Source organism: Diabrotica undecimpunctata, chromosome 8 (genome assembly GCF_040954645.1).
Source record: "Diabrotica undecimpunctata isolate CICGRU chromosome 8, icDiaUnde3, whole genome shotgun sequence".
NCBI classification, from domain to species: domain Eukaryota; kingdom Metazoa; phylum Arthropoda; class Insecta; order Coleoptera; family Chrysomelidae; genus Diabrotica; species Diabrotica undecimpunctata.
In genome coordinates, this window is record NC_092810.1 from 51,220,673 (window position 1) to 51,246,500 (window position 25,828).

The 25,828-nt window shown below is 34.2% G+C and overlaps 1 protein-coding gene across 1 annotated transcript; it reads left to right on the forward strand.

Moving 5' to 3' along the window:
* The first annotated feature begins 517 nt into the window (after window positions 1–517).
* Window positions 518–18,778, forward strand: LOC140448405 (uncharacterized). Its single transcript, XM_072541490.1, has 4 exons — window positions 518–800; window positions 945–1,014; window positions 1,158–1,230; window positions 17,897–18,778. The coding sequence occupies exons 2-4, from the start codon at window positions 989–991 to the stop codon at window positions 18,347–18,349; spliced, it is 552 nt and encodes a 183-aa protein (XP_072397591.1). The 5' UTR covers window positions 518–800; window positions 945–988; the 3' UTR covers window positions 18,350–18,778.
* The last annotated feature ends 7,050 nt before the right edge of the window (window positions 18,779–25,828 follow it).

Genomic DNA, 25,828 nt, shown 5'->3' on the forward strand with positions numbered 1-25,828 from the left:
TGTGCCGCTGGGTAGAGGGGAGCGAGGGTGTGTAAAGCGTGAAAGGGAATGAAAAAATTTTGTCTACAATATGAAAAAATGTTTGTAAAAATTTGTAACTTGGCTGAAAACAGTCATAAAATAATACTAAAGTAATGCGAGAGTCGTTCATTAATTAAATTGGAAAAAAAAATGTCAGAATACTTCGAACTTCCACAAAATCAAAAAATTTTGTAAAAAATCTGTAACTTGGCTAAAAAGTCATAAATACTAAGGAAATTCACACCTCGCATATTTTTACATAGAACTAATAAACATAATACAATAATTAATAGTAACCAACCGGTTAACTCATTAGAAGCGTTCGAAAAAATGTACAGGTATAGTGTTTTGTAAATGCCAAGTCTCTCGAAAATAAAATAATTATTTTAACGAAAAAATGGAAAAAACATTTTGGTTTTAGTCATTACTCATAGTAGATAAAACGCTCTAATATTAAAAATATCTATTTTATCTAATATCTCGGTACAGCATATTAGATAATACAGCATATTTGTAAGAACCGGAAGTCAAATTTGGTCGTATACAAAACCATATAATGATAAAACAAAAGTTTATGGTCATATTGGTGCCTTTGTTAAATAAAGATTTTCCACAGCAACGATGGCGTACCACAAAACGTCTCTATAAAAGATCGGTCTTAAGTTTTTTTTTTTTCAAACAGTTTGCGAATTTTTCTGGAGCAGCATCTCTTCTAGTTTTTTGTGTTAGCTAATAAGATACACCCGAGGCAAGTTCATCAAGTACCCTGTGAATATAAGGTAAGCGTTAATAATTCATTTTTTTTTTGTATTTTGTTGTCTGTCTGTGAGGTGATGTGTTATTATTTACAAACAAGGTTCTGAATTTTCCTTGTACGTGTCTTTTGTGCGCTCTTACTTATAGATCTTTTGTTTTGGTTACAGTAGTTACAAACAGTGAAACCGTAGGAAGAGACGTCCAAAAAAAGATGAAGAAACGTCAAAGGAATATAAGGTAAGCGTTAATATTCCATTTTTTTTGTATTTTGTTGTCTGTCTGTGGGGTGATGTGTTACTATTTACAAACAAGGTTCTGAATTTTCCTTGTACGTGTCTTTTGTACGTTCTTACTTATAGATCTTTTGTTTTTGGTTACAGTAGTTACAAACAGCGAAACCGTAGGAAGAGACGTAAAAAAAAAGAGGAAGAAGAAACGTCAAAGGAATATAAGGTAAGCGTTAATAGTTTTTTTTTGTATTTTGTTGTCCTCATGAATAGTACAGGGTTGTGACATCCATTGTCTAATACCGTGAGATTTTCCAAATGGGTTTTCCATGTCTATAAAGCAGAGATATATTTTTTTCTATATTGTTCTATTCTATATTTTTTCTAGTTTATATTCTATAGTGTTAGGGCTCCTTTTGTGTCTCTTACCTTGTTGTGCGCTGGTCCTTTTCCTGAATTCACGGAGTACATACGTTAATTTGTGTTCGATCTATTTTCTGAGTTTTCCTTTCTGCTGGTTCGTATACATGCAGCTACGAATATACAGATTAGTGATATAGCTCTACAGGTTTTAGCGGCTCATGTATCCAATCTAGTATGTGGCTAATCTGTATTGCTTATTCCAGTTCTTCTGGTTTGTTCTAGAGTTTGTCTCCATGTCTTTACAACATACAAAAAAAGCAAATACATAACATTGTAGTACTTGTTTTTTCTACAATTTTGAAAGGTTTTTTCAAGATTTTGTCGTTTTTTATGGTATGTCACATTTCAAGTGCTCTCAAATTTTTTTCGTAGACAATATGTTTTTTGTTACATTTTCCTTTGTGTGTTTCTACCTTCATCACGTTTTTTATTATTTTTTATATTCAGATATTTTTATGATCGAGCCAGCTAATAATTTTACAGACAGTATAATATTGCGTAGACAATATGTTTTTTTTTGCTTCTGCATTTTTTACTTCTGTACCTTACCTTTTATATTCGGTCATTTTTATGTACGAAACCGCTAATTAGGTGTCTGTTATTCTGTATTCTAAGAGCCATGATTTTCTTGAATTCTCTAGTTTTTCTTGCATTCTTTTCGTTTTTTCCTCTTCTGTCCAATCTTAATTTTACTGAGAGTTACAATAAACCTTTTTTCTGAGGGACCAGTACCGTAAAATTTTGCATGTTTTTTCTAAAATATTCCAGTTTTGGTCAGTGCTTAAATTTTTTTGTAGACAATATGTTTTCTGTTACATTTTCTTTTGTGTGTTTCTACCTTCTTCACGTTTTTTTATTATTTTTTATATTCAGGCATTTTTATGATCAAGCCAGCTAATAATTTTACAGGCAGTGCTCTAGGTTCTAAAATATTGCTGCTGTTGTGGCTAGGCGAATAATATTTCGTGTAGACAATATGTTTTTTCTTCTGCATTTTTACTTCTGTGCCTTACCTTTGATATTCAGTCATTTTTATGTACGAAACGGCTAATTAGGCGTCTGTTATTCTGTATTTTAAGAGCCATGATTGTCTTGAATTCTCTAGTTTTTCTTGCATTCTTTTCGTTTTTTCCTCTTCTGTCCAATCTTAATTTTACTGAGAGTTACAATAAACCTTTTTCTGAGGGACCAGTACCGTAAAATTTTGCATGTTTTTTCTAAAATATTCCAGTTTTGGTCAGTGCTTAAATTTTTTTGTAGACAATATGTTTAATGTTACATTTTCTTTTGTGTGTTTCTACCTTCTTCACGTTTTTTTATTATTTTTTATATTCAGGCATTTTTATGATCAAGCCAGCTAATAATTTTACAGGCAGTGCTCTAGGTTCTAAAATATTGCTGCTGTTGTGGCTAGGCGAATAATATTTCGTGTAGACAATATGTTTTTTCTTCTGCATTTTTACTTCTGTGCCTTACCTTTGATATTCAGTCATTTTTATGTACGAAACGGCTAATTAGGCGTCTGTTATTCTGTATTTTAAGAGCCATGATTGTATTGAATTCTCTAGTTTTTCTTGCATTCTTTTCGTTTTTTCCTCTTCTGTCCAATCTTAATTTTACTGAGAGTTACAATAAACCTTTTTTCTGAAGGACCAGTACCGTAAAATTTTGCATGTTTTTTCTAAAATATTCCAGTTTTGGTCAGTGCTTAAATTTTTTCGTAGACAATATGTTTTCTGTTACATTTTCTTTTGTGTGTTTCTACCTTCTTCACGTTTTTTTATTATTTTTTATATCCACGTCTTCTTCACGTTTTTTTATTATTTTTTATATTCAGTCATTTTTATGATCAAGCCAGCTAATAATTTTACGGGCAGTGCTCTAGGTTCTAAAATATTGCTGTTTTGGCTAGGCGTGTAATATTTCGTAGACAATATGTTTTTTTTTTCTTCTGCATTTTTTACTTCTGTGCCTTACCTTTGATATTCGGTCATTTTTATGTACGAAACGGCTAATTAGGCGTCTGGTATTCTGTATTTTAAAAGCCATGATTTCTTGAATTCTCCAGTTTTTCTTGCATTCTTTCGTTTTTTCCTCTTCTGTCCAATCTTAATTTTACTGAGAGTTACAGAAACCTTTTTTCTGAGGGACCAGTACCTAAAATTTTGCACGTTTTTTCTAAAATATTCCAGTTTTGGTCAGTGCTTAAATTTTTTCGTAGACAATATGTTTTCTGTTACATTTTCTTTTGTGTGTTTCTACCTTCTTCACGTTTTTTTATTATTTTTTATATCCACGTCTTCTTCACGTTTTTTTATTATTTTTTATATTCAGTCATTTTTATGATCAAGCCAGCTAATAATTTTACGGGCAGTGCTCTAGGTTCTAAAATATTGCTGTTTTGGCTAGGCGTGTAATATTTCGTAGACAATATGTTTTTTTTTTCTTCTGCATTTTTTACTTCTGTGCCTTACCTTTGATATTCGGTCATTTTTATGTACGAAACGGCTAATTAGGCGTCTGTTATTCTGTATTTTAAGAGCCATGATTTTCTTGAATTCTCCAGTTTTTCTTGCATTCTTTTCGTTTTTTCCTCTTCTGTCCAATCTTAATTTTACTGAGAGTTACAGAAACCTTTTTTCTGAGGGACCAGTACCTAAAATTTTGCACGTTTTTCCTAAAATATTACAGTTTTGGTCAGTGCTTAAATTTTTTCGTAGACAATATGTTTTCTGTTACATTTTCTTTTGTGTGTTTCTACCTTCTTCACGTTTTTTTATTATTTTTTATATTCAGGCATTTTTATGATTGAGCCAGCTAATAATTTTACAGGAAGTGCTCTAGGTTCTAAAATATTGCTGCTGTTGTGGCTAGGCGTGTAATATTTCGTAAACAATATGATTTTTTTTCCTCTGCATTTTTTACTTCTGTACCTTACCTTTGATATTCGGTCATTTTTATGTACGAAACGGCTAATTAGGCGTCTGTTATTCTGTATTTTAAGAGCCATGATTTTCTTGAATTCTCCAGTTTTTCTTGCATTCTTTTCGTTTTTTCCTCTTCTGTCCAATCTTAATTTTACTGAGAGTTACAGAAACCTTTTTTCTGAGGGACCAGTACCTAAAATTTTGCACGTTTTTTCTACAAATATTACAGTTTTGGTCAGTGCTTAAATTTTTTCGTAGACAATATGTTTTCTGTTACATTTTCTTTTGTGTGTTTCTACCTTCTTCACGTTTTTTTATTATTTTTTATATTCAGGCATTTTTATGATTGAGCCAGCTAATAATTTTACAGGAAGTGCTCTAGGTTCTAAATATTGCTTTTTTTGGCTAGGCGTGTAATATTTCGTAAACAATATGATTTTTTTTTTCTTCTGCATTTTTTACTTCTGTACCTTACCTTTGATATTCGGTCATTTTATGTACGAAACGGCTAATTAGGCGTCTGTTATTCTGTATTTTAAGAGCCATGATTTTTTTGAATTCTCCAGTTTTTCTTGCATTCTTTTCGTTTTTTCCTCTTCGGTCCAATCTTAATTTTACTGAGAGTTACAGAAACCTTTTTTCTGAGGGACCAGTACCTAAAATTTTGCACGTTTTTTCTAAAATATTCCAGTTTTGGTCAGTGCTTAAATTTTTTCGTAGACAATATGTTTTCTGTTACATTTTCTTTTGTGTGTTTCTACCTTCTTCACGTTTTTTTATTATTTTTTATATTCAGGCATTTTTATGATCAAGCCAGCTAATAATTTTACAGGCAGTGCTCTAGAATCTAAAATATTGCTGCTGTTTTGGCTAGGCGTGTAATATTTCGTGTAGACAATATGTTTTTTTTCTTCTGCATTTTTACTTCTGTACCTTACCTTTGATATTCAGTCTTTTTGTGTACGAAACGGTTAATTAGGCGTATTTTATTCTGTATTTTAAGAGCCATGATTTTCTTGAATTCTCTAGTTTTTCTTGCATTCTTTTCGTTTTTTCCTCTTCTGTCCAATCTTAATTTTACTAAGAGTTACAATAAACCATTTTTCTGAGGGACCAGTACCTAAAATTTTGCACGTTTTTTCTAAAATATTCTAGTTTGGTCAGTGCTTAAATTTTTTCGTAGACAATATGTTTTCTGTTACATTTTATTTTGTGTGTTTCTACCTTCTTCACGTTTTTTTATTATTTTTTATATTCAGGCATTTTTATGATTGAGCCAGCTAATAATTTTACAGGAAGTGCTCTAGGTTCTAAAATATTGCTGCTGTTGTGGCTAGGCGAATAATATTTCGTGTAGACAATATGTTTTTTTTTTCTTCTGCATTTTTGTCTGTACCTTACCTTTGATATTCAGTCATTTTTATGTACGAAACGGCTAATTAGGCGTATTTTATTCTGTATTTTAAGAGCCATGATTTTCTTGAATTCTCTAGTTTTTCTTGCATTCTTTTCGTTTTTTCCTCTTCTGTCCAATCTTAATTTTACTAAGAGTTACAATAAACCTTTTTTCTGAGGGACCAGTACCTAAAATTTTGCATGTTTTTTCTAAAATATTCCAGTTTTTGTCAGTGCTTAAATTTTTTCGTAGACAATATGTTTTCTTTTACATTTTCTTTTACGTGTTTCTACCTTCTTCACGTTTTTTTATTATTTTTTATATTCAGGCATTTTTATGATTGAGCCAGCTAATAATTTTACAGGAAGTGCTCTAGGTTCTAAAATATTGCTGTTTTGGCTGGGCGTGTAATATTTCGTAGACAATATGAAAAAGTTCCCAATGTGAAAAAGTTTTGTTTAAAAATCTGTAACTTGGCTAAAAACAGTCATAAATACAAAGGAAATGCGGGAGTCGTTTATTAATTCAATTTGAAAAAACAAAAAATGTAAAAATACTTCGAATTTTGTCTAAGTTCCCAATGTGAAAAAGTTTTGTGTAAAAATCTGTAACTTGGCTAAAAACAGTCATAAATGCAAAGGAAATGCGAGAGTCGTTTATTAATTCAATTTGAAAAACAAAAAATGTAAAAATACTTCGAATTTTGTCTAAGTTCCCAATGTGAAAAAGTTTTGTGTAAAAATCTGTAACTTGGCTAAAAACAGTCATAAATACAAAGGAAATGCAGGAGTCGTTTATTAATTCAATTTGAAAAAAAAACAAAAAATGTCAAAATACTTCGAATTTTGTCTAAGTTCCCAACGTGAAAAAGTTTTTTGTAAAAATCTGTAACTGTTCGTGCAGAAAACATACAGAATAGTTGCTCTATACAGGCTCTAGCTGCTTATGTATCCAATCTAGTATGCGGCTAATCTGTATTCCAGTTCTGTTTCTAGAGTTTGTCTCCATATGTTTACAACATACAAAAAAAAACAGCAAATACATAACATTGTAGTACTTGTTTTTTCTACGATTTTAAGAGGTTTGTTCCACGATTTTGTCGATTATGTCACATTTCAAATGCTCTCTAATTTTTTCGTAAACAATATGTTTGTTTTTTGTGTGTTTCTACTTTCTTTTACGTTTTTATTTTTGGCATTTTTATGATCGAGAGCAGGCAGATAATTTTTACAGGCAGTGTTTTAAAATAGTGCTGTTTTGGCTAGGCGTGTTCGTAGACAAGTAGTTTTTTCTTCTGCATTTTACTTTTGTACCTTTGATATTCAGTCATTTTTATGTACGAAATGGCTGCTAAAATATTGCTGTCTTGGCTAGGCGTGTTCGTAGACAATTAGTTTTTTCTTCTGCATTTTACTTCTGTACCTTTGATATTCAGTCATTTTTATGTACGATATGGCTGCGTCTGTTCTTCTGCATTTTTGAATTTTCTAGTGTTCTTGCTTTTGTCGTTTGTATCTGATAGGCACATAGTCATTTTTATGTACGAAATGGCTGCGTCTGTTCTTCTGCATTTTTGAATTTTCTAGTGTTCTTGCTTTTGTCGTTTGTATCTGATAGGCACATAATTAGTATTTGTATAGACAAAAGTTTTTTCTGTTACACCCCTTGTTTGTTTTCTATGGCGGTCTAATCGTTAAATTTGCGTGTTTTGCTGTTTTGTCTATAGTTTGTATTTGATAGGCGCATAATTAGTATTTGTATAGACAAAAGTTTTTCTCCAGTTCTGTTTCTAGAGTTTGTCTCCATATGTTTACAACATACAAAAAAAAAACAGCAAAATACATAATATTGTAGTACTTGTGTTTTCTACGATTTTGAGAGGTTTGTTCCACGATTTTGTCGATTATGTCACATTTCAAATGCTCTCTAATTTTTTCGTAGACAATATGTTTGTTTTTTGTGTGTTTCTACTTTCTTTTACGTTTTTATTTTTGGCATTTTTGGCATTTTATGATCGAGAGCAGGCAGATAATTTTTACAGGCAGTGTTTTAAAATAGTGCTGTTTTGGCTAGGCGTGTTCGTAGACAAGTAGTTTTTTCTTCTGCATTTTACTTCTGTACCTTTGATATTCAGTCATTTTTATGTACGAAATGGCTGCGTCTGTTCTTCTGCATTTTTGAATTTTCTAGTGTTCTTGCTTTTGTCGTTTGTATCTGATAGGCACATAATTAGTATTTGTATAGACAAAAGTTTTTTCTGTTACATCCCCTTGTTTGTTTTCTATGGCTGTCTAATCGTTAAATTTGCGTGTTTTTTCTATAGTTTGTATTTGATAGGCACATAATTAGTATTTGTATAGACAAAAGTTTTTCTGTTACATACCCTTTCTTGTTTTTATGGCTGTCTAATCGTTAAATTTGCGTGTTTTTTCTATAGTTTGTATCTGACAGACACATAGTATGTGTATAGACAAAAGTTTGTGCTGTTCCATTTTGTGTATCACTACATAACAGTTCTTTGTTATTTGAATTTGTGAAATGATGAAAAATCTAGCCTTCTTGATTTCTAGGGAGTGGTCTTTTTGTAGTTTTTCCTGCTTGCTATCCGTATACATTTAAATATATGTGTCTTCTGGAGATATTTTAACTTCTCTCTGAATACATATTCTTCGTAACTTTTCTAGAATATTGTCGTTGTATATGGCAACCAGCAATTTTGATCATTTATAGAAAATAGACTTGGTGTCTTTTTTATTATTCAGGGTTATTTTTTTCAGATGGATTCTTTATTAATTCTTAAGAAAAGAGGTCGTGTATATATGTGTAAATATTGCAACAGACCTTCTTCAAAGAAGCACATGAATGAGCATTTAAAATGTAGGGTTTGTGGCCGAACATACAAAACGGTTGTCCATCGTCTAAATCATAAAGGTAAAACAAAATAGCATGTGCGTGTGTCCTGTATTTTCAATTTTGTCCTACAGTCTGTTATGTATGTACAGTACAATTATGGTTTTTATTGTTTTTCGTAAAATCGGATGTCTAAGATATTTTCAAGGTTAGTAGTGTTTATGCCTGTAAGATAATCAGTAAACTGCGGTTACGCCCGTGATAAACAGCTGTGTTTTAAAAATAGTATCACACAATACATTTTAATTATTGGATGCTTAAAATGGTCTACCTGTGTAGCACGTAGACGACGTTAGTATTTTACCAGGCTTTTAGAAAAAAACAATAATTGCGGAGGAGGAATTGCAAATAAAATACCAATTTTCATATAATATATTTTAATATATAAATCATATACAAAATGTAAGTGCAAATCAATCTTCCAACGGTTGTTTTATTCAATAATATCTAGATGGTGCAATTCGTCTACTAATAATTCTGCTTCTTTTCCATTTAAGGCATTGGCTTTTGAAATAGTTTTAAGTCCCTCTACTAGGAAATTCGGATCATTGTTTTCATTATAGAGGTGCCATATTTTACTCAATTCCTCGTATAGCTGTCCACTTTCTGGGCTCTGATTAGTTTTTGACTTGTCAACAGGTGTGCTGCTTTCCAAATGTTTTTTCTTTTCGCTTTGACGTTTCATTTGAAGCTTCATGTTTGGTCTTTAGCTGCTCCACCTGTGTGTGTTTTCTTTTTGCTTCACCATTTGAACTCGTCCGTCCGGCAAATGTTTTGAAGATGGCTTTCTTCTTCTTTCTTCTTCAACATACAGGGGTTTCATGATTTTATTGAATTTATCTGGGAATGATTGATGTCTCAAATATCCTCGGGAATCTCGATGAATACCTGTGACTTCTAATATTTTTTTATAGTTAATGCAATCGTTTGGTGTAAAGTCTTGCGGTTTCTTGTAGAATAGCAAATTATATAAGCCAGGAGTAGCTTTGTACTGGTTATCGTTAAGCATTATATGTTTAAGAGTAAACTTTATTTCCATATTGTTCAATACCCATTTATCAGTCTCCCAAATATACTGCGGCCCGTAAGCTCTATCGATATCCGCTGAATGTTGCCAATATTTTTGAAGGTGATCGCTGACCGACTGAGGCGTATTGTTTTGATGTTCGCAGGTGTCTTCATGCTTCTCCGATTGATGTGTAGTGTTCAGATAATTGTTGATTTCTGTAAGAGGTTCAGGTGTTAAAATTGTTTCGAGCTGTTCTTGCTGATCACTCTACATTCTTTTTAGAGCTTGGTACGTTTGTCTAATAATTTTAGCAAGCTGCGTAATACGTTATTCTCTGTTCGACATCATACGACGGAATGCTGATTCTCTAGTTAAAAGCACTATTTATAGTCGGTTACTAGAGGCTGACAATAGGCTGACTACAGGCTTACTTGACGCTGACGTGACGCTGACTCAACGCTGACTCAACGCTGACTAGACGCTGACTACAGGCTTACTTGGTCCTCACAGGACGATGAGTACACTGACAGGACACTGACAGGACACTGACTGAATGCTGAGTACAGGATGACTTGGTCCTCACAGGTCGATGACTACAATGACAGGCTATCGGTCGTATGTATTGATGGGGCAGACTTGATGCTGTGTACTGGATGACTGTACGATGATAGCGCTGACTACAAATTGACCATGACAACGTCTCTGATGGTATCTCTATCCGGTTGTTTCACTGGCCAGCTGTGTCTCTTGTCTTTCTGCTGATCACCTAGCTGTTTTGTCTTAATTTCATCACACAAGGAGGCCACGAATGTAATGGTTCGCCAACAAGGAGTTTGCAAATATTTCAGTGTAATATGAATAGATTGTGTAGTAAAGGCTTTGCTGAATCTGGTTTTTCCATCATCCTCGTCATTTTAATCAATAGACTATTTTTAGGCGTTTTGTAAAATTGTGTCATTTTTTTAGTCATGTCAGCTAAGCTGTTGGAATATCGTTCACTATGTTGGAATATCGTTCACTATCTAAACGACTGACTTCTTATAAAAACTGGCCCATCTCCCACCCAATAAAACCTATACATTTGAGCATAGCAGGCTTTAGTTACACAGGTCATAATGATAAAGTACGATGTAAATTCTGTGACACATCAGTAAATAAGTGGTTGGCTACAGACATCCCGATGAAAAAACATAAAGCAACATGTTGTTTTAGAAAGCTTTTTAGTGAAATAAAAAAATTAGTTTCCTATGAGGAACGGTTAAACACCTTTGCTAAATGGTCCGGCGACGATGCATGTCAGTACGCGAAGGCTGGTTATTTCTTTAATGGGTCAGCTTTGCGATTTGTAGCCATGACAGATGTATCTTCGTACGAAGTAAGATTAAAGACTTTTAAGTCACAACCACGACGAGATGCTGAAGATTTAGCAAAGGAAGGCTTTTTTTATTCGGGTTTTAAGTACATAGTGCACACAGATATGTGTATATTATTAATGAGCGCAGAGGTTCGTGCTAACACTGATAAGTGTTGCAGAATCTGTTTAAACGCTGAACTTCAAATAGTATTTATGCCTTGTAGGCATCTTGTCACATGCACAGACTGTGGTTACATTGTACATAAATGCGCTATGTGTCGATGCGTGATAACCGATCGTCTAAGAATTTTTATGTGATACTGCAGAATTTGCGTAAAATTACAAAGGCGTTGTTGTTTCAGATGGTATATGGAATGGTGAAGGTGTACACATGAAATTGTTACTATGTATAAATTGTGGTGAATATAAAGCATGTATGGGTCAACCCTATACACACAACCTCGTTCATTTTCGGTGTTATTTTTGCCGAATGGGTGTGACAGGATTAAATCATTTTAAAAAATTTACAAACCGGGGTAATAAACGTACAACAACGTCTGCTAAAAAACAACCTATGCGTTAGCACACATCAAACTCTCTCTTTATATCTATCTCTCTCTCTCTCTCTCTCTCTATATATATATATATATATATATATATATATATATATATATATATATATATATATATATATATATATCTTAAAATCCACAAGGAAAATAATTCCTGTAGCTGGCTGTATACCACGTATAACAAAAAGAGGTTAGTCTTTGTATGTGGGTATATTTTATAAAATATACCCACATACAAAGACTAACCTCTTTTTATCTATCTCTTAGTCTATCCTCTTATCATGTCACACCTCGTCACAGCATGTCTCAGATACCCACAGCTCCTGTCTCTGCTACCCTCTGTACGTCTCTGCTATCCTCTGTACGCCTCTCCTACCCTCTGTACGTCTCTGCAACCCTCTCTTACACTCTGTTAGTGTGTCATTGATGACATCTTTCAGCCTCGTCCTGCATCTTGTCGACTGTGTTAAAATCTGGTTTTAGCAAAAATCACAAAGAGTTCTCAAGATCTTGGTTTGTTAACCATTTAATTTCAAAGACACACAAGAGAATGTTGAAAATAAAAAAAGGTTATTTGTGATTTGCTATATATTTTTACAGAGCATTAGTTTGGTTTTGAACTGTTTGAACGCAGAACTTCAAATAGTGTTTATGCCTTGTAGGCATCTTGTAGCGTGCGTAGCGAATTTTTAAGCCTCTATATCTACTAAGTGACATGCCTCTATAATTACTAATGTGCCACAGAGTTTTTTATCATGTAAAATATGTGTACCCTTACAATTTTGTAGTCGGTTGTTTTCCTACAATGCGTAGTCGTTTGTTTTTTGTAATTTTTTGAAAAAATAATGCTTTAACGACTAAAACAGCAAGTCTAGACAGTTTATACTTTTGAGCCTCATATTGATAAAAACACGTATAAAAATGTAGATATTTTTTAGATGAACCGTCGTGTTGTGATGGTGCACAAGTATGCATGCATGCTTTTGTGTAGCACATGTAAGACGTATCAACCCTGTATAAGTCAACCAGGTACGATCAATGTAGCAGCGTTTCGTTGTCATGCTTGTCGTACAGGTGAAGATACCAATCGTAACGGTTTCTATAAAATGACTGTCAGAGATGCTCGACGTAAACGTGTTAAAACAAATAATTGTAAACAATAAGAGTATTCATAGGTATGTTTTTCTAAGCATTCATACAATGTTTTTTTCCACTCCTTTTTTGTCTGACATAATCTTGACTATTGACATTCAAAGCATTGATATAAACATTAATATAGATCTACTTTTTTAGATGTCTAGGCGAAATCATGAAAATATTTTTACTAGTCTGATCAGGTGTAGCGTGTGTCAAACATACCAAGCGTGTGGTTAGTCAACCTCTATCAACAAGTTTTGTATCTTTTCGGTGTCATAAGTGTCGTACAGGTGTACCGTCTAGTAATAAAACCTTCTATAAAATGGCCGTTAGAGACGCACGCCGCAAACATGTTAGCACAGTATCTTCTACAAAAAAAAACATAAAAGCCTAGCAACCATACATTAATAACGATGTGTCGTTTTTCTTATTTTTTATTTAAATCTTTTCATCTAAAATGTGCTAACCAGACAATAAAGTTGCTCTTACATACTTCACGACTGATGGCTGAAATAGTTGATTTTTTATTGTAGAAAAAATGATAACCACACATCTACTGTACCCTGTAATCATCAAGCGCTTGAAGTCTTTTGAGGAATGGATGCCCAGCCACCCCATCAAACCGATAGTACTAGCTGTTGCAGGTTTCTATTATACAGGTGTAAATGATAAAGTCTTATGTGCTTTTTGCGGTGTTGTTTATAATAAATGCCTTGCAGATGACATACCGTTAGATAAACACAAACACGATTGTTGTTTTCTGATTGCCTATAAACAAGCTCAAAAACTGTGGACAGTCGAAGAACGTCTAAAAACATTTACAAATAGGAATATTTCTGCTAAAAAACACGCAGAAGCTGGTTTTTTTTTATGAAAATGGTAAGACTTATTATATAACGAATAAAGACATTACTTTGATGAGTGTTCGATTAACAACATTTCACGACAACGGTTCGCCTACTCCTCTACGTGCTTATAGTGAAATCAGAGCTGCTACAAGCAATTTTATACATACAGGCCCATTTAAACGAACTATACGCACAGATCTTTGTATTATCATTGATATCTCCAAAAATGTGGAAGACGTGGAAACACCTGAGGTAAACACAGAGGTGAATCAACGTATTATATGTAAAATTTGTTTAAGTAAGGAAATTAACACAGTCGCACTACCTTGTGGACATGCCACATCTTATCTAGACTGTTCTCGTTTAATTAACAACATCTGTTGTCTATGTAGAACACCCGTAGAATGCACACCAAGACTTTATATATAATATATCTAATGTCGACTCATTGTTGTGATTGTGACTCATGTAATGATTGGTTGTTAGTATTCGCTAACCTGTGTATCATGTAAGATTTTCGCATGCCCTCCCCTTAGCTTTCACGACATGACTTGTTATACAACCGAATGTTATACAACCGTAATATCAGTATTTTTCTGTTTATGTTTCAATGCGGCTTATTAGTCCTTTGTAGTATTTATATTGTTACAAAAACAGACACCTAAATCGGAATCTTTTGTTCTAGTAACATGGCTTGTACTGTAACACTTTTGAATCGCCGATATGTACGAAAGTTTGACGCGTATTTACATACATACTCTTGCACCACACCACGCACAAACAATGCTACAGAGGACTTGCTCACTACATTAAATAGTTGTTTAGAAGATGTAAAAATAAAATCAAACTATGTAATAGGTGATAAAATTAGAATTATTGCTAGTAACCCGCGCTTTAATCAACCACTTTCAACACCAGCGCATACTTCTACTACATTTGCCTATTTATTAGATCTAGTGGAAGATGTCTTGACATCTGACGAGTCTGTCTCTATTAACGAAACAACGTTTGACATACAAGTACTTAAATTACCTAGAGGCTATGGACGGTCCAGTATCTTAAATTTGTCGAGAAACCGTCACACCAAGCGTAGTATAACTGTGATACGTAACAGTGATAATTTGTGTGCCTTAAGAGCCGTAGTCGTTGCTCTAACATACCATACGACATCCTTCCTAAAATACACTTTAACATCTAGACAAATAGCAAACATACGCCAAGGTCGTCAACTTCAAGGAGTGCTATATAGCTCGTGAACTATGTGAAATTTTGGGATTAGCTCCCACAATTGGCTGTTCTCTGCAGGATATTCAGCGAGCTGAACAACTGCTTGATGTACAAATTAAAATTGTTTGTGCAGAGAACTTCAATTCGGTTATTTATGCAGGACCACCCAAACCAACAATATTATGCTTGTATAAAATAAAAGACCATTATGATGTCATTAATAGTATGAACGCTTTTTATGGGTCTGTTTATTATTGTCAAATATGTGACACTTGTTACAGAAACAAAAATAAACATCGATGTAAAAAATCTGTAATATGTGACATGTGTAACCGCCCCGCACATAAAGAACAAAACAAAATTTATTGCGACAACTGTAATAGGTACTGTTTTAATGAGGAGTGCTGGCAGAACCATGGGGCCGTGTGTGCACTTGTACATAAATGTACAGGTTGTAACAAAGTGATACAGAGGAATAAATGGCATCACTGCGGGTTTAGCGTATGTACGAACTGTGTCCTGTGGGTGGAAATCTCTACACATAAGTGCTACATGCAGAGAAAGACAGCCAAAGGAGGTATTTGTCCTGTACCATGCACCTGCAACAAACGTTCAGACAACTTAAACAGAGGTTGCAAAGCACATTACAAGCAACCAATCACCTGTACCGTACCGTGTGTCTGTAACGGTCTTACAGACGTTGTTGTACGTACATGTACTTATACAGAAAAATACCTATTTTTTGACTACGAAACAATGCTTGTTGATGGAGTACATGTATCTACTTTAATAATAGCACATGATTTCGATGGAAATAAATTTGTTTTTAAAGATAACAACGAGTTTTGTCAATGGTTAATTTCTGAGAATCACAGAGCATATACAGCGATCGCTCACAACGCTAAGGGTTACGACTCGTATTTTATCTTGAAGTACTGCGTATGTATTACCATAAAACCCTATACTATTTACAGCGGCTCAAAACTGATGCTGTTAACAATACCACACATTGCTTTAAAAATTATAGATAGCTCTAATTTTGTGAGTGGTCCATTAACGGATTTCCCTTAAACTTTTGGGTTGACTGAGTTGAAAAAGGGATATTTCCCACATTATTTTAACACGACAGAGCACCATTCGTACATTGGTCCACTCCCTGATACCTCTTATTACGGTCCAAATACCATGAAACCCAAACAAAGAGAAATCTTTTTACAATGGCATGCTGATAAAGTGTCTGAGAACTACATCTTTGATTTCCAAAAGGAAATTCTTGCATACTGTGACTCTGATGTTGATATTTTGCGCCGTGGTTGTTTAGAGCTTCGTAAAGAATTTTTAGCTGTAGTTAATATTGATTGTTTTCAGTACGTTACAATAGCTAGCACATGTTTAGCCATTTACCGATCAAAATATTTACCCCAAAATCAAATAGCCGTTGTTGAAAAAACAGATATATACAGCTCTGCGGCCATTTCGTGGCTATCGCAGTTTCCTGATGTACAACACGCCCTCAACGGTGGTGAAGTAACAATTTGTGGTGCAAAAGTTGATGGTTTCTGTAAAGAGTCACACACTGTGTACCAGTTTCATGATTGTTTTTGGCACGGTCACCCAGATTGCTTTAAGAACGACACAATAAAACCATGTCAATAATGAAACTATGGGTGATTTGTACGAGAAAACAATGAGGCGCTCTAATCAATTACGAGACGACGGTTACAACCTAGTAGAAATGTGGGAATGTGAATGGATAAAAGAATGTAAAAATATGCCTCAAATTGTTGAACCCTTAAACCCCCGTAATGCTTTTTACGGCGGTCGAACAAATGCTACAAAATTAATGGTATATGGTAAAAAACTTCGGTATATCGATGTAGTATCTTTGTATCCAACCGTCCAATACTATGACGCTTATCCAATGGGACTATTAAGATATACAAGCCTGATGCTTATGATTCTTCGTGGTTTGGTCTTATTCAGTGCACTGTTCTTCCTCCTAGACAACTGTATCATCCTGTATTACCGCTAAGAACAATAAAGCTATTGTTTCCTCTCTGCAAACAATGCATAGAAGACATGCCTGATACGTGTCTTCATACAGAGGCTCAGAGAGTGTTTTCGGGAACATGGACAACGTTGGAGATGCAGAAAGCTTTGGAAAAAGGGTATAAAATCATCAATATTAGCGAGGTGTGGCATTTCGAGAAAACGTCTAGGGATCTGTTTAAAGGATATGTGAAGGACTTTATAAAAATAAAATTAGAAAGTAGTCCACATACGTATGCCTCATGCGAAGAATACGCTCGGGCTGTAAAAGACCAAATGGGTATAGAGCTCGATTTAGCGAAAATAGCAACAAATGTGGGTAGAGGAGAGGTCGCTAAACTCTGTCTAAACAGTCTATGGGGTAAATTCGGCCAACGAGTGAATTTGTCCCAGACCGAATATATCACTAACTGCAAACGATGGTATGAGATTCTGTTGGACGACACAATAGATATTACTATCTATTGTGTCTATCTATTGTGTCTTTTTTCCAATGCTCGCTTACGGTTGTACGACATGCTTGATAAACTGGACGAAGCTGTTGTCTATTTCGATACAGACTCAATTGTTTACATTGATGATGGTGTTAACACGGTCAACACGGGTGACATGTTGGGTGAATGGTCTGACGAATTACCTCCTGATGACTATATCACAGAATTTTTGTCAACAGGTCCTAAATCTTACCATTATAAGACTATGCTTGGCCGTCAAGTGACTAAAATTAAAGGGTTTACACTCAACTATGAAAATTGTTTATATTTAAATCACAATGTTATGGTTGATATAATTACCGCCAAACTAGAAGATACTGTTTTATATTATGATCAAATATGTAGAGACGTACATACAAAAAATATTGTAACTAAAGAGAGAGTTTCAAAAACATACCGCATGGGCTATAACAAACGTAGAGTGCTACCCGAAAATAACAAAATAATAGACACGCTACCCTGGGATTTCTAATAACATTCTGGTTTTATCACCTAGTCTTTTGTATGTATACTCATCATACCTAGTTATCTCTTTTTTTATTGTAGATCATGGTTTTGTGGTATACAACAGATACGTGTAGAGGCGTGAGGTGTACACCCCTGTACACAGCTGTTGTGGATGAGTGCTGGGACGATGAATGGCACGAATCTCCACTGCACCACATCAGACGTAGATACTTGTCTCTACACTTAGGTGACGACACCCAACAGACGGGCGGCAGTGGAGATTCGTGCCATCCCGAGCCGTCTGTGGATGAGAACTGGGACAATGAATGGCACGAATCTCCACTGCACCACATCAGACGTAGATACTTGTCTCTACACTTAGGTGATGACACCCAACAGACGGGCGGCAGTGGAGATTCGTGCCATCCCGAGCCGTCTGTGGATGAGAACTGGGACAATGAATGGCATGTGTCACCCTTGCCATACATTAAAGTCGGTGCATTATTTAAGAACATTATTCGGGAGCAGCCACCGAAAATGTCGAAGGCATAGAAGAAGCGCTTTCGCGTGGCTGAGCGTGAACGCCACAAAATATGTTCCTAAATAATGCCACGGCTTAACCAGGTTGTATATATAGATAGTTGTACGTTAATTTTAGTTTTGGTGTAGTTTAATAGTTTGTAGTTCTAGGTTTTAAAGTTAATTGTAGTTGTATTTTTTGTTTTTTAATATAGTTATTTGGTACCTGAAGTAGTCTTTCATTCATGTATAGGTAAGCCCTTTTGTAGCTTCCACCCATGCGTTATTAAGACGTTTTGACATGTCAACCCATCTCGATACACACGACATTCTTATTTTTACATTATAACCTTAACTCCTATTCTTGTTTGTACTTAGTACTCTCATACATATTTTAGAACACAGAGCTATGTCTGATGATTATTGTATTGACGACTACGATTTATTGGTGGATGATTTAGAGATATTGGCTCAAGAACTAGAAAATAGCATATTACGGGAGTTGCTAATATGTACTGAAACATGTAATATTGTATTTTGTTGTAGCTGTAACAACTATATTCTGGGTACTACCAAACCCGTTTCCTGTTTTTGTATTAGTTGTAATGAAATAAAAATGTTTGAACCTTATTCACGTTGTTTATATACATACCTACCATCAGACTTTCCTCTTAACGAATAACGCTTAGGATTTTACGTAAAGACATGACGTCTTTAGGATATATATATATATATATATATATATATATATATATATATATATATATATATATATTGTTATGATGTATTGTTTGTGAATGATGAGCAATGAGTGTTTTTTAATAATATAGGGTTTTTATCGCGGTTCTCAAAGAATTAGTTTGTAAGTACTTTTTTAAATTATCTTTATTATATCTATTATGAAACACACATATATATATCTAACCTAGCCAATGTAAATTTAAAATAAACTATCTTTAAATTGAAATTCTTATGAAACTAATTAAATTCTATAGACAATGTAAAATTTAAACAAACTATCTTCAAAATTGAAATTGTTATGACACCAACTAAATTATATTAACAAAATTTTGTACCTTTCTGTCACTGAATGCCTAAATGAACTGTTTTCCACTATATAGATTCTAATCACCACTCAATGTCTTCGTGCTTCGGTTATCCTTGTTTTTGTGAAATTTCTTTTTCCAATTATCAGCTTCCACCAATTTAAAATATATTTCTTCTTTAGCATTTATAAACCACCAAGCAAACCAGCAAACAGCATTTATATTTATTCTTCTTTTCAATATACCAATATCCAATCACCAAATATATTATATAATTTTAATATTCAATTAATACTTCTTCCATTATACAATCACCATTTATACATAACATAATTTTTAATCTTCAATAATATTTTCTTTATACTGTTTCTTAATCTTCATTTAACTCACTATATTGAACAATTGGACCTTCTGACTTACTGATTGACTGACTCTAACTAACTTTCATACTAAAACTGGACATCTTGTAGTAACTGTAACTCATAACTGATGCCTTGAATCCAAATCACCGGGTATTTATATCTTTTTCCATCTTCCAGAATCATCTGGTAAGAAATCCTATTCGATTTTGTTCTATTTCTTCTATATGGATGTTCTCGAAAAAAGTATATGTTCGATCCACAGACATAACCATTATTCGAGAATGTTCCACCGCAAACAAAGGTCAAATTCTGTATTCTGGAGAATTCCTTAATTTTCTATTGATAATTTTGTTGACATTTAGGCTTTTCAGATCAGAATATACACTTAAATTAGTAACTAACACCCTAATTTAATAAAATACACATTTTAAACAACATATTATTATAACCACACTTTATATTCGTAATAATTATTAATTTCTATCTGTCACTTACTGTATAGTTGGTTGCCTAGTCACATGGCTCACTTAAATATATCTACAACATTATAATTACTACAATAAAACTTTTTTTTACACTTATTACATGCTAATTTCTTAAAAATGTCCCCAGATAAATAATTTTTATAAAATTTTCTAGTATATAACTTATTAAAATAACCAAATACTTTTAATATCTAATATTATCTAGTATATAATTTATAAATTATTTTCTTTAAACACCAATCATCTCAATATATATATATATATATATATATATATATATATATATATATATATATATATATATATATATATATATAAAGGCTAAGAGCACCTATTTATGCATGTGTTTTATTTACAGACAGTCACACTTGTGTTTCAGGACACCGTGAATGGTCCTTGGCTGCTGCATACCCTGCATACACGTCACGTTAAAAAGTTTAATACCTACATTACCACTTATCAACTTCACAATGTTAAAGAAGGTGGTGGGTTAAACGATGTACATGACTCTTTGCAAACCACCTTGAGCGATGCTTTACAAGATGCCAAAAAGCTGGCTAATGATAAACCTGGTGACAAAATACGTATAGTGGCTTTTAATGATAAATTTAACACGCCTGTATCCACAACTATGTCCAGTAGCACTGATATGTGCGCTTTACTGGACAAAATAGAAGATATCATTACTTCTGACCAAACTGTTGGCTTACATAAAACAACTTTTGATATACAAATTATGAAAACTGCTTAATATATGCTGTTATTTTTTTAATGTAATATACTTTTAAACAATATACTTTGTTGTTATTTAAAAAACATAATGTATCCTCTATATGTTACTGACTTCAGATCCTACTACATTCTGCCGAGGAATTTGCGACACAATTGGTCTCATTTAGCATAATTAGAGCCGCTTCTTTGATTTTTCTTTTTACCATCCGTTTCTTTTAAGACAACATTTGAATTATTCCAGTGAACCCTATGGATCCCATGCGTGCTTACATATTTCAGATCTATCAAATTCTCTTTAATATAAGATTGATTTTTATCTTAACATATTCGTTACCACCTCCCCTTTCCATCGATACCTCACACGTTGTTGTACGCTGCGCCGTTTGGACGTTACAAGCTTAGTGCCGTTTTGGCAATGCTTTTGTGTTTTATTTTTATATTAACATATTCGTTACCTCCTCCTCTTTCCATCGATACCTTACACATTGTTATACGTTGAGCCGTTTAGACGTTTCAAGATTAGTGCCCTCTGGCATTGTATTTTGCTTTTGTTTTTGTGTTAATGTATTCGCTACCCTCTCTCCGTTCCAACGAGCCCTCGTACGTCACGATCGGACCAATAACAATGGAGATATGACGTAATGCCGTTTTGGCACAGTCTTTGGGTTTTATTTTTGTCTTAACATATTCGTTACCACCTCCCCTTTCCATTGATACCTCACACGTTGTTGTACGTTGAGCCATTTCGACGTTAGCCGATATCTTGTGACGTCAGAGTGGGAGTGACAAAGCCTTATCTCAACACACGAACAACATAGACTGTTAGGTGCCACAACCATTTTACCATTAGACGCATGTGCTTATTAATCGCAACACCCTGCGGTGCCACGACCCGACAACCACCACACGAGTGCAAGTGGTGCCAAGTGACCCCTGGTGCTAAGTGACCCATATCTACTATTCTCTATTTCTTGCAATATGTATCAGAGATTGTATGTCGTTAATCCCTGTCCATTGCCTTATGTTTTGGAGCCAGGACATTTTCTTGCGTCCCATTCCTCTCTTGCCTTCAATTTTACCCTCGATTATAAGTTGGAGGAACTGGTATTTTTCATTTCGCATGATGTGACCTAGATACGCCGTTTTCCTTTTCTTGATGGTTTCGAAAAGTTGGCGTAAAATAGAAAATATGCGTATACATGTACTTAAAAATACATGTATACATGTATCTTCTAAAGCTCTGGAGGGATTAGGAAATTCCGAAAGGTCTTAATCCCAATGAAAGAAAAATCCAAATCTGCAACCTCCACGTGGTAGAAGATGGGCAATATCTATCTATAGATGGCCAATGCAGATAGGACCGAGTGATTGCCGGTATAAGCAATCTCTCACTTACTGACCAACGGCTACGGGCGGATTAGTTGGTAAGTGATAGGGCACTCTTTCGTCCTGGAGTTGAGAAATCGACTCCAAAGGCGGATGAACCAAAGAAGTGGTCAACGGCAGAAGGATGTAGAAGTCAACGAGAAACCACTACATTAAAGATCTTTAAATATATATCTCTTGTCAATTATCATGGCTATTATAAATGACAATTTCACAACTACTGATCATGGACATTGGATACCAATATCCGGCAGGGGAGGCAATTCTCAGTTAGACCGCGGGGTCTCCCAGGCCGCCAACATGCGAAAACCCCGCGCCAGGTACAAAAATATAAACGAACTGCAGATAGGGACCTGGAATGTGAAGTCTATATATGAAGCAGGGAAGATCCACAATGTAATACATGAGATGAGGCGACTTAAAGTCAATATAATGGGACTAAGCGAGACCAAATGGCCTAGATCTGGCGAAATCCAAGTCGACGGTGCCAAAATATGCTACTCAGGAAATGAAGATATTCACCACTACAATGGCGTCGCGATAGTGGTTGATCGCATTTTTTGTCAGGCTGTAACTTGTTTTGTTCCTATATCGGATAGAATGATCACAGCCCAAACAGCGCATAGAACTCTTAATATCTTACAGGTGTACGCCCCCACTGCAGATAAAGATGAAAATGAAATAGAAGAGTTCTACAATGACATTAAAAAAGCACTAGACAGTACCAATAATAGAGATATAATAATAACAATGGGTAATTTTAATGCCAAATTAGGAAAAGGTAAATTCCAAGACATTAGGTGAATTCGGACTAGGAATAAGGAACGAAAGAGGGGAAAGACTGACGAAATTTTGTCAGGAGTTTGAAATGATAGCGACAAATACATTCTTTCAGTTACGACCACGTAGATTATATACATGGAAATCACCTATGGATAGCAAAGAAAAAATTATCAGAAACCAGATAGATTATATCCTTATCAATAAGAGATACCGTAACTCCATCAAATCGGCAAAGACATATCCAGGAACAAATGTGTCATCAGACCATACAGTAATCGTAAAATTCGAAATCCACTTAAGAAAATAAAAACTCAACAAAAGACACAACAAATAAACACTCTGCTAAAACACCCAAATATAAAAGGAGAACTAACGTTGAAAATTAACGAAGAGTTAAGCAAAACAATAATCAATGATAATGAAGATTCCAACGAAAAATGGGAAACATTTAAGAACACATTAATGATGCCAATTAAAGATTCGCTGAGTAGTCACAAAATCGATGAAGCTAAGACTCCATGGATGACAGATGAGATCCGGCAACTAATGGACAAAAGAAGATCATATAAAATCAAAAATGTAAACGAATACAAAGCCACACACAAGGAGATCAGGATAAAAATACGGGCAGCTAAAGAGAAGTGGTACAACGACAAATGTTTAGAGATAGAAGAACTCCAGAGAAATCTCCTAAAAAATTAAAGAATTAGCAGGTATAAGACGGTCCAACAATAGTAACACCCTGGTTGATACGAATGATAGAATAATATCTTATATCAAAGGCAAACTAAACAGATGGAGATAATACGTCCAAGAATTGTTTGAGGATGACAAGACACAACAAGATAGCATGAACGATTGCGAGGAACATGATATAGGTCCAAATATAACTAAGGATGAAATAATACATGCAATAAATCTGGCAAAATCTAATAAAACTGCGGGGCCTGACACAATTCCAACTGAAATAATTAAATTAATATCAGAAGATCAGATCAATGTATTAGTAGAGTTATATAATACTATATATAATACGGGTATTATTCCGAGAGATTGGCTCAAATCAACATTTATTACATTACCAAAAAAACCTAATGCAAGGGAATGTAATGACCACCGTATAAATTAGTCTAATGAGTCACACACTAAAAATATTCTTAAAAATTATCCATTTAAGAATTTTCAGAAAAGTGGAACAAGACATCACTAAAACTCAATTTGGATTTAGGAATGCCATGGGTACACGAGAGGCATTATTTGGATTTAACATCCTCATACAAAGATGTATGGATGTAAACCAACCACTATATGTTTGTTTTATTGATTACAATAAGGTGTTCGATAAGGTCTGACACAACCGGCTTATACAGTTACTTAAAGATAAACACATTGACAAAAAAGACTTAAGAATAATAACTCATCTCTACTTTAACCAAACAACAAAAGTCAGAGTAGGCAAAGAACTTTTGGATGAGTAGAGATAAAAAGAGGTGTAAGGCAAGGTTGCATACTCTCCCCCTTATTGTTCAATCTATATTCGGAAGAAATAATTAAAAAATCACTGGAAAATGTAACAATTGGTATAAAAGTCAACGGCAGACCCATCAACAATATCAGATATGCCGAAGATACTATACTAATTGCAGAGAATATACAAGATCAGATATGCCGAAGATACTATACTAATTGCAGAGAATATACAAGATCTACAGACACTTTTAGATAATGTAGTAAATGCTAGTGAGGAAAGCGGACTAACGCTTAATGCTAATAAAACAAAATTTATGACAATTTCCAAAACACAACAACAAGACATTTTAAACATAAGAGGTGTTCCAATAGAAAAAGTAAAAAAATACAGATATCTTGGTACAATTATTAATGAAAATAACGAGTATACAGAAGAAATAAAAATGAGAATTGGACAAGCTAGAGCAACATTTAATAAGATGAGAAAAGTATTATGCAGTAGAGACCTTAGTTTGCAACTCAAAATAAGAATATTACGTTCATATGTGTTTTCGGTGCTGCTGTATGGGATGGAGGCCTGGACCTTAAAGAAAGAGGTGAGTGATCGACTTGAAGCATTCGAGATGTGGACCTACTGAAGAATATTAAAAATAAGTTGGGTAGACCGAATAATAAATGTTGAGGTCCTCAGAAAGATGAAAAAGGAAATGGAAATCATGAATACGATTAAGATAAGAAAGTTACAGTATCTCGGCCACGATATGAGAGGGGATAAATATGTGTTGCTACAAACCATAGTGCAGGAAAAATACAGGGAAAACGAAGTATTGGAAGAAGACGCATCTCCTGGCTCAACAATCTGAGAAAGTGGTATAATTGCAGTTCCGTCGACTTGTTCAGAGCTGCAATCTCAATAGTGAAAATAGCTGTGATGATTACTAACCTCCTTAGAGGAGACGGTACCTAAAGAAGAAAGATACATGTACTACCTCAGACACTGCTGGCACCGCTGATAATAGTCACACAGCTAATCGTTAACTCGATTCTTTAAATAATTGTTTAGATGTTGTAAAAGAACAATCAAACTATGTCATAGATGATAAAACTCGTCTTATCGCAATAAACCCCCGCTTTAATCAACCCCTTTCTACCCCTTTATCTAATTTAATACATTCGATGTTTTATTGGATCTAATTGAAGATGTCTTGACATCTGATCAGTCTGTTAATATTAACGAAACAGTGTTCG